The sequence below is a fragment of the Leishmania infantum genome, chromosome 30 (assembly GCF_000002875.2).
Source record: "Leishmania infantum JPCM5 genome chromosome 30".
NCBI lineage: Eukaryota > Euglenozoa > Kinetoplastea > Trypanosomatida > Trypanosomatidae > Leishmania > Leishmania infantum.
This window is the reverse complement of record NC_009414.2, coordinates 1036107-1048504: the sequence shown is the minus strand read 5'-3', so window position 1 is coordinate 1048504 and position 12398 is coordinate 1036107. Positions and strand designations below refer to the sequence as shown.

General features: G+C 55.7%; 4 protein-coding genes across 4 annotated transcripts; all 4 read left to right on the top strand.

Moving 5' to 3' along the window:
- Window positions 1–5454: 5454 nt before the first annotated feature.
- Window positions 5455–5802, top strand: LINJ_30_2870 (conserved hypothetical protein; the record flags this gene model as incomplete). The annotated part of the gene is made up of 1 exon (XM_001467096.1): window positions 5455–5802. The coding sequence occupies one exon, from the start codon at window positions 5455–5457 to the stop codon at window positions 5800–5802; it is 348 nt and encodes a 115-aa protein (XP_001467133.1).
- Window positions 5803–6365: 563 nt separating this feature from the next.
- LINJ_30_2860 (conserved hypothetical protein) lies at window positions 6366–6680 on the top strand (the record flags this gene model as incomplete). Its single annotated transcript, XM_001467095.1, has 1 exon — window positions 6366–6680. One exon carries the CDS (start codon window positions 6366–6368, stop codon window positions 6678–6680), a length of 315 nt encoding a protein of 104 aa, XP_001467132.1.
- A 953-nt stretch (window positions 6681–7633) lies between these two features.
- On the top strand, window positions 7634–8608 carry LINJ_30_2850 (GTPase activator-like protein; the record flags this gene model as incomplete). Its single annotated transcript, XM_001467094.1, has 1 exon — window positions 7634–8608. The coding sequence occupies one exon, from the start codon at window positions 7634–7636 to the stop codon at window positions 8606–8608; it is 975 nt and encodes a 324-aa protein (XP_001467131.1).
- A 649-nt stretch (window positions 8609–9257) lies between these two features.
- On the top strand, window positions 9258–11654 carry LINJ_30_2840 (conserved hypothetical protein; the record flags this gene model as incomplete). The annotated part of the gene is made up of 1 exon (XM_001467093.1): window positions 9258–11654. One exon carries the CDS (start codon window positions 9258–9260, stop codon window positions 11652–11654), a length of 2397 nt encoding a protein of 798 aa, XP_001467130.1.
- Window positions 11655–12398: the final 744 nt, after the last annotated feature.

Sequence of the window (12398 nt, the reverse complement as noted above, 5' to 3'; positions counted from 1 at the left end):
CTGCCTGCCTTTCCGCCTTTCACCTGTCTTCGGCTTTCCCTTCCTCCCCAGGGATTTGGTGTCGCTTCTCTTCGCTTTCTCCGCCCACCCCTTTGCAACGCTAAGCCGCCGCCGACTAAACGCGTGGGGAGCGACATCTCGCGTTAGTGAGGTTACTTCCGTAGGAGGGCAACGCACGGCATGTTATCACCTCTGCTTCCCCACACGCTCCCACCTTTCGTCGCCCTTTGGCTGCTCCACAGAGCGTTTCGCTCGCCTCACTCTCGGAGCCTCTTCCCTCTCCTTTCAGGTCGACACAGACCCCACCCCCTTCAAGATGTCCACGACGTCCGTCTTCGAGACGAAGCTGAGGGTGTACACAGCACTGCCCAGTGAGAAGTTGGTCCGCCTAGAACGCTCAGGCGCCTCTTGCAAGACGGGGATCCAATGTGGACGAGGGCTGCGCGCGACTGATGGAAGAGCATGCGGCACCGCGCGTGGTGGCATGCCGTGCTTTCCTGCGCGCACGGAATCCGCACGTACAGAAGCTGAGGGGTAAGAGCCTTGACGCGGAGCCGGCTAACGAGGTCATGGTCGTATGTGAGGAGAGTCTGAAGCGCGTCTTGAAAAGACCAGGCGCAGCGAGCGACTCTCTTGCTTGAAGAGGCGCCTCTCGCGTCGATCATCTACGGGAGAGAGGATTTGCGCGTGGACGGCATCATGCTGCTCCAGACTCTTCTAGCCAGCAACCTCACCCCAGAGTCTTGTGTCCCACAACTGAGACACGCCCCTGGGGATGAGCCCTGCCGATCACACAAGGCCTTTCGGGCCTCACATCAACAGCCTTCCGGTCACCCTCTACACCACACAAGCGCATTATGGACATGTCGGCCTACAACGGCCAGATGCCTCATGAATTGCAGAGCCCGGGGGTATGGTTCCGCGGTGGTGGTGACTCGAAGAAGCTCGATGCGTCTCGGCCGCGCAATGGGCCGATGCAGCGAGGACTCTTTCGTCTCGGGCACATGAATGCAGGATTTTGGCTCGATCGCGCAGCCACATCATCCTGCAACATACGCGCGCGCCTGTCCTGCTCCAGCAGCCGGGTTTGGTGGAGCGGTCGCAAGACAGGGGGCGGGGGCTGGCTGATCAAGACTTGCCCGCGTCATCCGCGCCGCCTGCGCCCCCTCGATGCAGCGAAAAAGCCGCGCAGAGTGGCGGCCGGGGCTCGCCAGCGGTGACCTCGGGTAAGGCCAGACCCCGAACGTCGAGCTCGGCTCGACCTTGCGGGGCACGCATGCCTCAGAACCACGTTGGTGCCTCGCGGCGCGCCGCCGATGCTGCCGTCGTATGCCTCAGCGGCCCAAATAACAGCGAGAGTGTCGCTGTATGGACGCGTTTTTTTTCCCACGTTCCCACGCAGTCATCGGATGCCTGGGCCACTGCTCACCCGAGGGTGGGGAGCAGCTGAGCCTGAGTTCGAAGAACTCGGCATCATTGAGGCACGCGCACACAGATTTGCGCCACATTTTCAGTTTCTCCTCGCCCGAAATTATCACCACAAAGGGCCGTAGCGCGCTACAGGCGCGGGGAAGACAAGAGTGCACTTTGCCCACGCTGAAGCAACTCTGTGCTGGCTGCTTTTATGGATTGAATCGCTGGATCCAAAGAGCACCCCGAGAGAACCACGGGCGTTTATGGCTGGGCCGCCGGCGTCACGGATGCCTGTGAGCACGCTCTATGGGCAGCTCGCAGCCGTACTGGCCAACGCCGTGGTGGAAGCATCGACGGGGGGGGGGCAGCGCAAAAGGGTGGCGGCAGGCATGGTGAGAAACACGCGCCGTTTGTTGCGGGCATGACCGCCAAATATGAAAGGCGACATTTCGGAGCCTGTGCCGTCTGCCGGCGGCCACGGCGCCGATGCGCATTGCCAAGCGAAACGACTGGAAGATGAATCAGGACGCCGCTTCCAACCGACTGGCCGAAGCAGGGCTCCACCCAAGACGTCGCGTGGCGGGGCTGGGGCGCTTTTTTGGGGATCTCCGTAGCCTGCGCGTGGGCTTACGCGGGGGAGTTCCAACCCCAGACCCGCCATACTTAGCGAGCGGGCCCAGCCGCCCCTCCCCGCCCCCTCCCCCCCCTCTGCGCGGAGGAGCCTCGACACCCGCCCACCACGCGGGCCCGAGGGACGACCCCTTCTAGCGGGCGGGCGAAGCACATGCCACCGCACAGCGGCGCGGAGGGCTGAGCAGCAGCGGGCCTCCGCATGGCCGGGAGGGGCGCGCAGCACCGGTGAGACCCAAAAGCGCAATAAGAAGCGGTGGCGAATCACCCCCTGAAGGAACCGAACGGGCGAAGTGGCCTCCACGCGGCAAGGCCCGAATCCCACCCGCGGCCCATTCGCACGCGCCAAACACACCCTCCCTCGTGCCAAGTCTGTGGCTTTCTCCGCCGTTGCGGGGGGGGTCGTAGGCCGGCGGCCCCCCCCCCGATGGTGCCCCGCGGCGCACCCGAAAGAAGCAACGGCACCAAGGGCTGGGAGTGTGACGTTGCGAGGAGCAGCGGATGGTTCTGCCCCCGCAGCCCCTTTAGCGCGCAACAGAAAGGCACACGCCACATCGCCACCCAAGATCTCGACAGCACAAAAGAAAAAGCGCGGCGGGCTTCTTGGGAGATGGAGGACAAACCGTGGGGGTGGCGAACGCGCCTTTCATGCCTCTGGCATACGGGAGGCTTTTTGCGCGAAGCGATGCAGGAGTCGGGGCAGCGGCGCGGACTTGCCTCAGCGAGAAAAGGTGCTGCAAGGCGCATGGCAGACGGCGCACTCTCAGCGGACCAGCCGACGTGCAGGACGGGTCCTACGTAACGCTGCGGCGGTGCCTGGTGTATTGACCGCCATCTTACGATGAAGGACGTGGCCACGCGGGATGTCGTTGCCGCGGTCCTCCACGGGAGGAGAGGAGCTACGAGCAAGTGCCCCAGAACAGCAGGACCTCGCGATTAGTGAAACGCAGTTGCTGCGCCTTTTTCGTGAAAAAGGAGGGAAAGTTCCACTGGCGCCGCCGCGAGTGGAGGGATGCCCCCTGCCCCCCCCCCCTCCCCCCAAAAAAAGGCGACAAGGTTGTGCGATGAAGAGAGAATTGTGAGGATGGAAGCGCGGCATCATAACTCCGAAAGGTTCTGCAACTGCGCTTAGCGCCCCATGCTTCGATAGGCCTTGGCCGCTCTGCGAGCTTCACGCACCTTCAGAAAACTGCAGGAAGGCAGGCGCATATCTCACTAGAGTCGTGCAGATGGGCAGGCTGGAACCTGCGCAAAAGGATGAAATGATGCGCGAGTAATCTCTTGGGCGTGACGCGCACGGCGCGCATACGTTTGCGGTCGAGGAAAAGGAAGGCGGACACAGACGCATAACAGAGTTGAACTTTGAGCGCTGTCTGCACCAGCGAGTGCTGCCCCCCGCCTGACCTGCCCGACTCGGAAAGAAAGCGGGCATATCTTGAACAGGCGCAAGTGGCGTTTGCGCGCTGGATTTCGATGCGTATTACGACGCTGTCCTCTTACCTGGGAATAGGAGAGCGAAGTGCATTATCCGGAGGAGTGGTGAATACGACCGACTGCGCACAACTCCAACAAGGGGAAGATGGGGCGTGACGGTGAGCCAGTCGATTACACGGGTGTGGGGTGATATCGATATTTTGCGCAGCATCATACCATGTCTTGACAGCATCGTGATTGCATCGCCGCCAGCTAGGCAGGCCGAGCTTCTCGACATGGTAGGCAAGGGGCTACTACGTATTGGCGTAGTTAATCTGCTCACCGCCCCAAATCGCGAACCACCTCTAGAGGCAGATGATACCGGGCTGCTGCGCATCGGAAATAAAAGGTGGAACTCTCCTTGGGGAGGACTATGACTGGACGTGGATCGGATAGGATGGTTTGCAGCTCCGTATGACCCATAGCGAAGTTGCAGCTTTCAATGGAAAAGTACTCCGTTACCAGGTACTCTTTTGTTTCCTTATTTTTATTGAGGTAGCCATTGCTACTGACCTCCTTCCCATTGTACCTGCATTGATAACGTACAAGGGTTTCTGAGGTATTCCGCGCGTTTTGGAGTTGGTGGCTCTATTCAGACTCACCAACGACCCTTTTCAGCAACGTGGAAGCAAGGTAGTGCACTTCTATATTCTCGAGCGCCCTCAATCCAGCCGGCACGTTTTCGAGGAAACGTGGGGCTCGGACAGGCGACACTCTGGACGTGGGAAGGAGCTTGACACGGTACTGACAGTGTTGAAAGCAAAAGTTGTTCTCATCTCTGAATGTAAAGAAGGCAGATGGAAAGCACTGTGCTGATAGATTGATGGCTCGCTCATGGTCTCGTGGGAAATCGCGCGTTTCGTCGATACGTGATGCATTCGAAGCAACACGTTGCGTCAGCAAGTGAACTCGCAGCTAATCCACTGTTGCCTTTTCCTCTCTTCAGTTTCCTCTTCCCATCGCATAGTTGGGTTACCAATCCAAATCCTCTTCAATAGGAGTGGATAAAGAAGACAGATTGATTTGGCAGGGTAACGGAGTATTAGTTCGTCGTGTGGAGAGCGAGATCTCGCGTTTGTGATGCCGCCTCATCGGAAATCGATGCATCGCATATAACAACAATTATCCTCTTTCCTATCTCTTTGCCATTGGCTGCTCCCTCCGTCAATGCCGACAGATCGAACGTCTTGCACGAACTTCGACTGACCTAACTCTCATGATTGTTTATGAGCTCATTTACCCAAGCTGTGCTTTGTGGGTGCGTGTGTGTGTGTTTATGCTGCGTGTCACTTGATTATTTTTTTTTTCACCTTTAGTGGGTTAGGGAGTAATAATAACAACACCAATAAATAAATATTAGTATTTTGTCCTGTTTTCCTTTATTATATCTCTGCATTGTTCTGAGTTTCTTGTAGGTGATCGTGCTGGTTGTCTAATGTGGTCTATGAATTCATATATATATATATATATATATATATATATGACGCTTCGTAACAATCGCGTTGTGTCAGCAAGTGAATTTGAAGGTAGCACAATATCGCCTTTTCTTCTCACATGATATCGTTTGGTTATCAGAATTCACTTTATGGTAGCACTGCGTTTACCATGCGAACAGCACCAGCGACATGCAGCTCATTTTCAAACCTCAAAGTGCCATTTGGTGGAGCGAAGGTGTGAGGCGCCTATTCTTCGTCACTTTTTAAAAATAACCTTCCTAGATGTTGCAGCAAAGCGGTGGGAAAGAACTAACGTCTCTGTCTAGATTTGCGCTCTAGAGAACACAGTATCGGAGGCGAATGTCCCTTGTTTTGCACTTGCGCACTGCTGTTTCTCAATCACCCTTTCCCTTATCACCCGCCTTTCTATTTCATCTCGCTCTATCCTTCCCAAAGTCGAGTCACCATTACCCGCTAAAAGCCTTCTTCGCCACTTTTCACCATGCCAAACCTCTGTGTCTCCTGCACCTTCAACCCGCCGACTATCACGCTGCTCGGCTCCACCATCCGCGAAGACACCGTGCGCGCAATGGAGGCTCAACTCCCCCTTGCCACGTCGACCGCTGTGAATCCTAGCAAGGATCCAGCCAAGTTCATCTTTCTCTCGAATCCTGATCACTGGCGTATGGATCTGAATCAGCACTTCTGCGACGAGCTCCACAAGTCCTCGGTTTTCCTTGTGATTCTTCAGTCCCTTGAGGAAGAGGGCTGGCGTCTTCGCGCCTCGAACAATGTGGTAAACAAGGAAAATGATCGTGAGACCGTAAAGCTCTTCTTTACGCGCGCGTGAGCTTCATGTACAATCATCGCGCACCTTTCTTTTTCATTGATTAGGGCCAACTCCCCACCGATGTAAAAAAAAATCCTGAAAGTGGGATGACACAATTCAGTGACAATGGAAAAAAAAGAAGCGTGATTGGTATTCAAGCTTCACACACGTATTTCCCCCCATACACAAGGATGTGTTATTGTTTTCTACTTGATTCGGGTACGCTCACCACAGCGCACCTCGTCTGAAAAGCACTTGATACTGTTCCTTCTTTCGCGTATGTTCATCTATGAAATAGCAACATTATTCGACCACCTGTTTCGCGTGGGCACACGCACACTAGGGCTATGATGTTTTGCTTCATCGGCAATCTGTGCTCTGCTGAGGCAGCCGCTGTTTTGCTTGGTGCTCTTTTTCCCTCTTCTTTGGTGCAATGCATTCCGCTTGTCGCAGCAACCATTCTCCCACTCTGTTTCTTCTCTCAACTGTCGTCGCTTCTATTCCCTCGATCTTTTATCTGGATGCATGACAACATGCAGAACAAAAGCAAGACCAGTGAGTTTGGTTTCGTTTCCACCTGAAAAATGCCCGCCACCGTTAAGCGCCCTTTGTGGAGCCTGTTGCTCCCGCAGACCTACACGAGCCGCGTGCACGCATTGGCCTTTCACGCCCCCACTATTGTATTCATGATCGCAGTCTGCGCTATCGTTTCCAAGCAGTCGTACTATCGCTCGAGCCTCGCTGACGAGGACCCCAAGACGTACGACAGGATTGATCGCCGAGCCTACGTAGCCCTCCCAGATGGTCGCATGGCTCTGGTATACCCTATCATCGACACGCAGACGAGCTTCACACGAACCGTCATATCTTTCCTCGATGCAGTGAACCCTTTTCCATAATCAGGATGCAAGAGGAGCACACGCGAACAAAATAGCAACAACTGATGCACGGTGCTCGAGCAGCAGGGTGTAAGAGTCTTGCGTAGAATAACCAATTAGGACTCTCTTTCACCGATATGAAGCTTAAAGGAGCGAATAAGGTATCCAGCGGGCTTTCGCTGTTTCTTGGCCTTCTTTCCTCATTTAAGTTGTCCCTTCACAATGGAGATGGGGTAGTGCACGGTGATTGCGCTGTTTGTATCTTTTTTTTCCTCTCATCTTGCGGATGCGTGCTCCCCGTTTCTCTCGAACTTCTCAAAGCAGGCAAAATAAAAGGTTGATGTCTTCTTTTAGGTGCCCTCAAAGTAATGCGTTATCACAGAGCTTTCGAGCGCGACTCCTTTGAGGCCTCCAGTGTTCGTCATAGCGGCTACAAATGACTCATCTCAAAGCCGACATGCTCCACTAGCGCTGATGGTAAGGACCCTATGCTGCACTTTTTAAACTTCTCATTCGCTTCATCGCTTGACTCTCTTGATTTACCCTTGAGGCGTCGATTGCCGCACACCGCATATTGCAGGAGTGATGTTGCATGAGCTGTGCCATATTGATAGGGACCGACAGATGCGAAAGATTAGCACTCAGCTGCCCCATGCATATCTGCCTCTTGAGTTCCAAAGGACGCATCACCGATCACAGTCCGTCTAGTGAGGTGCCAACGACAAATACGAAGTAGTTGGCTGACGGGAACACAAGTTCTGCTGACATTTGAAAAAAGGAGGAACACTTCTTGTGTGGTTTTGCTTCTTATACGTTTGCGCGGTCGCCAGACCTCTGGTAGTGTCTCCACCGTCAACATGGATCTGAACATCGATCACATTCTGAATGCGGAGACCATCGATTTTCAAGCACTCACGAGAAGCTGTCGTCGCGGCTTGCACGAAAGCGCGCGCCCTGATTGTTGGAAAATTATAATGGGGTTCTATCCGACATCCACAAAGCGCTGGGCTGCCATTGAAGCCGAACGACTCCAGGAGTACAATGGTGTTTTAGAGGCCTGCGGTCTTGGACCCGAGCCATCGAAGTTTGAACCGAGCGATGTCTCGCGCTTCATCGACGGTGACGTGCCTCGCACCATGCCATCCTTGAATTTTTTTCTTGCAGATGAGAGCCGACTGGAAATCAGCCGAGATGACAGTACGGCAGAGGTTGCACATTTCACTCCCTCGCAGCATGCATTGCGCAGAATACTAATAAGCACAGCAATGGCAAACAAATCACTCGGATATGTTCAAGGAATGAACGAGTACGTCGCTCACCTCCTTTACGCCTTCGCCGAAGGTAAGGCATCGAATGTTACGGCCTCCGTCGAGGCGGATACCTTCTTTTGTTTCCAAACGCTTCTCTCGTACCTTGGTGACGACTTCTGCCGCTCATTCGACTTTGACCCAGCTTGCGGGCTCACCAGCACGATGAGGCTGTTTGACAATGTCTTGCGCTTTTTTGATCCCTCGTTGTTTCAACACCTCGAGTATCTGGGCATTAATGCGGAGCACTATGCACTTCGTTGGATCATGCTCTTGTTTACGCAGGAGTTCAACATAGCAGACGGCCTGCGCGTGTGGGACTTTCTTTTTTCATTCGGCGACGAGATCAGAAACGCCGCCTTCTTCGTTGCGGCGGCAATGTGCCACCACCTGCGCAGCTCCATTTTGTCCGGAGAAGCGATGAGTGATGTTTTGCCGCTTCTTCAGGAGTATCCGGCCGAGGACGTGAACCTCTTTCTTCGCATAGCGTTGAAGTGGATTGTGAAGTTCGATTTCGACCTACTACAAGAACTGAAACCATTGTCTCCGGATGGTGTGCAGGCGCTGCGACGCAGCCGCGGGCTAGAAGGAGGGATGAATTTTGTGCAAGTGATGCAGAGTTGGGTGCCGTCTATGTTTTAGGCTGCTTGCTGCGGCAAAAACTTTGTGCTTTCATGATGTGTTTTCCTTCTGTGCCACTGCTGAGCGTTCATCCTGACATGGCAGCCCTAAATCTCGGGTGTGAAGTGATTCCTCCTTGTTTTTGTTGCTCGTATCGTGTGCTGAGCTCCCGTTTTATGAAAAGGATACTTCTCACGGACAGCACTCTGCTTCGACCTTCACGCATTCTAACTTCGCAAAAACCGAGAGCAGTGCTGAAGTTGGCTAGTGCGCGTGGCTACCGAGGAAGAAGAAAAGGCTCATTGCCCTGAAAACTCTCCAAAAGGAGTGCTGCGAAAGAGGGAAAACACATGCAGTTTTACCTCTCTGCGTCCTGGCGAATCCTGTCATGTTCTGACAGAGTAAGCGGACACTCGTTCGCGAAAGAATGTGTACTGGTGACCTTTTCTCCAGCTAACATCTTGCCTCCCTTTTTTCCTTGCCGGAGGTTTGTGGTGGCCTTTGCGTAGCGCGCGCACTCACTATTCGTAGCTGTGCGCCGTCACCATTACGGCTCGCCGCTTGCAGTTTGTACGCGCTGGGCTCTTTTGGATTTATTTTCGCCTGTTATACACCACTTTGGAGCAAACGCGAGCAGCGACAAAAGCACTTCCAACGCACTGCAGTCGAGATGTCGTCCTTGAAAGATGCGCCAAGCCTCAGCCCCACGTCACGCAAGGGCTTCTCATTCGCCGCCATAGATTACGATGACGACTACACTGGCCCAGTGGAGACGGTGGAGGAAATACACCCCCCCTCCAAGTCCACCAGCCGCTCAAAGAAGAATAAGGCTCGCGACTCGAAAAAGCCGAAGAAGAATAAAGGGGCGGCACCTGTTTCTGAGGTGGACGAGCCCGTTTCCTCCTCATCTGTGAAGAAGACATCCGGCAGCAAACCTGTCGCCATGTCGGACAATCAAGGCGAGGACTACGCCGACGACTTCGAGGATCCAGTGGACAGCGACGACTACATCCCTTCCGTCGGCACGTCGCCACCCGCGGCAGCCCTAAGGCCGGTCACTAAGTCGAAGGCACTTATGGCCGACGTAGAGGCAGAAGAGAAGCGACTGTACGCTACGGTGCAGGAGCAGCTGCGCCTGGAGAAGGAGGAGGTGATGCAGCGCATCGCCAAGTGGGAAGCTGACCAGGCGCAAAAAGCAGAGGAAATGCGGCGGCGCGAGGAAGAGCTCAAGCGGCAACTGGCTGCGCAGCAGCAAAGAGAGCAAGAGGTGAAGCAGCGTCTCAGCGACCTTGTGGAGCAACAGGTTTCTCAACATGTGGCAGCCGCAAGCGCAGCAGGCAAGGCTGCCGCGGCACCCACGAATACGGCTACACACCATGCGGCCGCGAAGGCGGTCGAGAATGACGAAACCGAGGATGCGGATGAACAAGGGACTGGTGTTTCTAGAGCGGAGCTACAGCGCCGCCGCCGCCGCGAACACGAGCGTGCCGTCAGCCTCCGCCGCGCTGAGGAGGAGGAGGCGGCTCACGCGCTCTTCCAGCGCCTCGCGCAAGATGTACGTGAGGTGTTTCACGAACTTAACCTCTCCGTCGTTGCGGCTGAAAAAGAGCGCCTCATCAAGGATGAGCGCTATCGCCGCGAGCGAGAGCTACGTGACCGACGCGAGGATATGACACGCGCGGAGAAGCTGGAGAAGGAGCTGAAGGAACGTGAGGAGCGGGAGGCGAAGTTTTGGGCCATGATCGAGCAGAGGGATGAGAAGTTCCGCACTTTTCTGGAAGAGCGTATGAACAAGGATGAGGAGGAAAGAGAGGCGCGACTAAGGCGCGACCTCGAGGATCGTGCGACGCGGTTGCGCAATGAGAGAGAGCTGCGCGAGGAGATGGACAAGATGGAGAAAGAGCGGCGCGCCAAGGCAGAGGAGGAGTCACGTCACCACGATGGCCTCGTGCTCACGGCGCAGATAGAGGAGGTGAGCGCTCGGTACCGTGCGCAGCTGGAGGAGGTGAGGAGGCAGATGGAGGCCGACAGCTTGCGCAAGGATGAGCTACAGAAGGCAGAACTAGCCATGATGGCGAAGCGTCACGAGGCTGCGCTGGAGCAGCTGCAAAGGCAGCACGCGCAGCAGCTCGCCACGATGGATGGGCATGCCGGCAACGTCAGTCGTATCGAGGCACTGGTGGCAACGATGCAGGAGACAATGGAAGCTACGAAGGCCATGAACGAGAAGCTGTTGGCGGAGCGCATGTCAGTGCTGAAGCAGAAGGAGCGTCAGCTGGACGAACGGCAGGCCGTGCTGGACGCGATGGTTGCAGAGATGAAGGCAAACCAGGAGACGGTGGCGGCTGAGCGAGCCCGTGTGGCCGGCCTGTACGCCAAGTTCGAGCTCGCTTTATCTTCCTTCAGCAAGAACAGCGAGGAGGACCGTCGCACCTTTCGCGAGGCCCACGCCCACTACGACACCCTCCGCCAGCAAGCGGAGAAGGACCGTCGGCTCATGCTAGGCGAGGTGGCACAGGAGCGCAAGTTGCTAGAGCAGCAGTTTGAAGAGTTCCTCGCGAAGAAGATGGAGGCGATGGCGGAGCTGCAGAACGAGCGGATTTCGATCGCGCGAGAGCGGGCAGAGGCGTCCATGGTGCGGGAGCGACAAAATCGCGACGAGACAGACCTCCTCAAGGCTCTGCGCTCTCGTGAGGAGGAGTACAAGATGAAGCTGGAGTCCATAGAGTCCGACCGGGCCACAGCGTGTCACATGAAGGACGAGCACAAACGCCTGTGCGACGCCGCAGCCGCAGAGCGTCAGGCACTTCGGCAGGAGCGCGAGAAGTTTGAGCTCGAAAAGAAAGAGCTGCTAAGCCGCTTTGAAGCCATTCGCCGTCAGGCCGAGGACGCTGCCAGCTCCCAGGAGCGCCTGCGGATTCAGCTGATGGGGGATCGCAGCGACGCCCTTGACGGAAACGGAGCCGCCGTTGGGTTGCTGCGCGGGGGGCCGCTGGTGTGCAATGCAGCCTCCCGCTTTCAAATGGATCTAGCACGACAGCGTGCAGTGCTCCAGAACATAAGCTGAAAATTCCTCTCCGTGCGCACTTTTCCTCCCCTCTTGGGACAAAGACAGGCTTTCCCACACCAACATCGTTGCATCAGTGTGCCCGGTGCGCTGCACCCGCCCCCCCCTCCGCCCGCCTCACTTTGCTGTGAGTTCTATGCCCCGACGCTTTCCGCCAATACACTCACTCATCTCCGTTGAAGATGATGGCGACGTAGGCAGTGGTAACCCCGAGACGGGCCGATGGGAACCGTGAACCTTGGAAGGCACACTTACCCCTCTGCTTCCGCGAATGAGTCAAGACGCGCATAGACGCTGTACAAGATGACCAATGAATCGGGTCTCTCGTCTTCCGCTCTTCCTTCCTTCTCCTCGATGAACATGCAGGATTGTCATGAAGAGGAGGGTGCACAGAGAAGGGGTAGGGGCACCGAAGTGGAGGCCAATCCGACCGGTAGGTATGCGCATTCACCTGCTTGTATTCGGTCTCTCTCTAGATGGCTTCCCTTCGCATAGAAAAGATTGTGAGAGGCATTTGTGCACACAAATGTGTGGCTGTGTGTGCGTGCGCGCGTTCGCTTACGAGTGTGCCGTGCCGCAGCATTACCAAAACAAAAACAAAATGCTACGAGAGGGCAGTCCGCTGACTCTCTGTAGTTCTCTTGCTTCTCAAGAGGTGCAACGATAACTTGAGGCGACGTTGGAGTTTGCTTGCCATGCGACACCATGGCCACTCTCTGAGTGGCGCTAAGAGTGCCGCTCGAC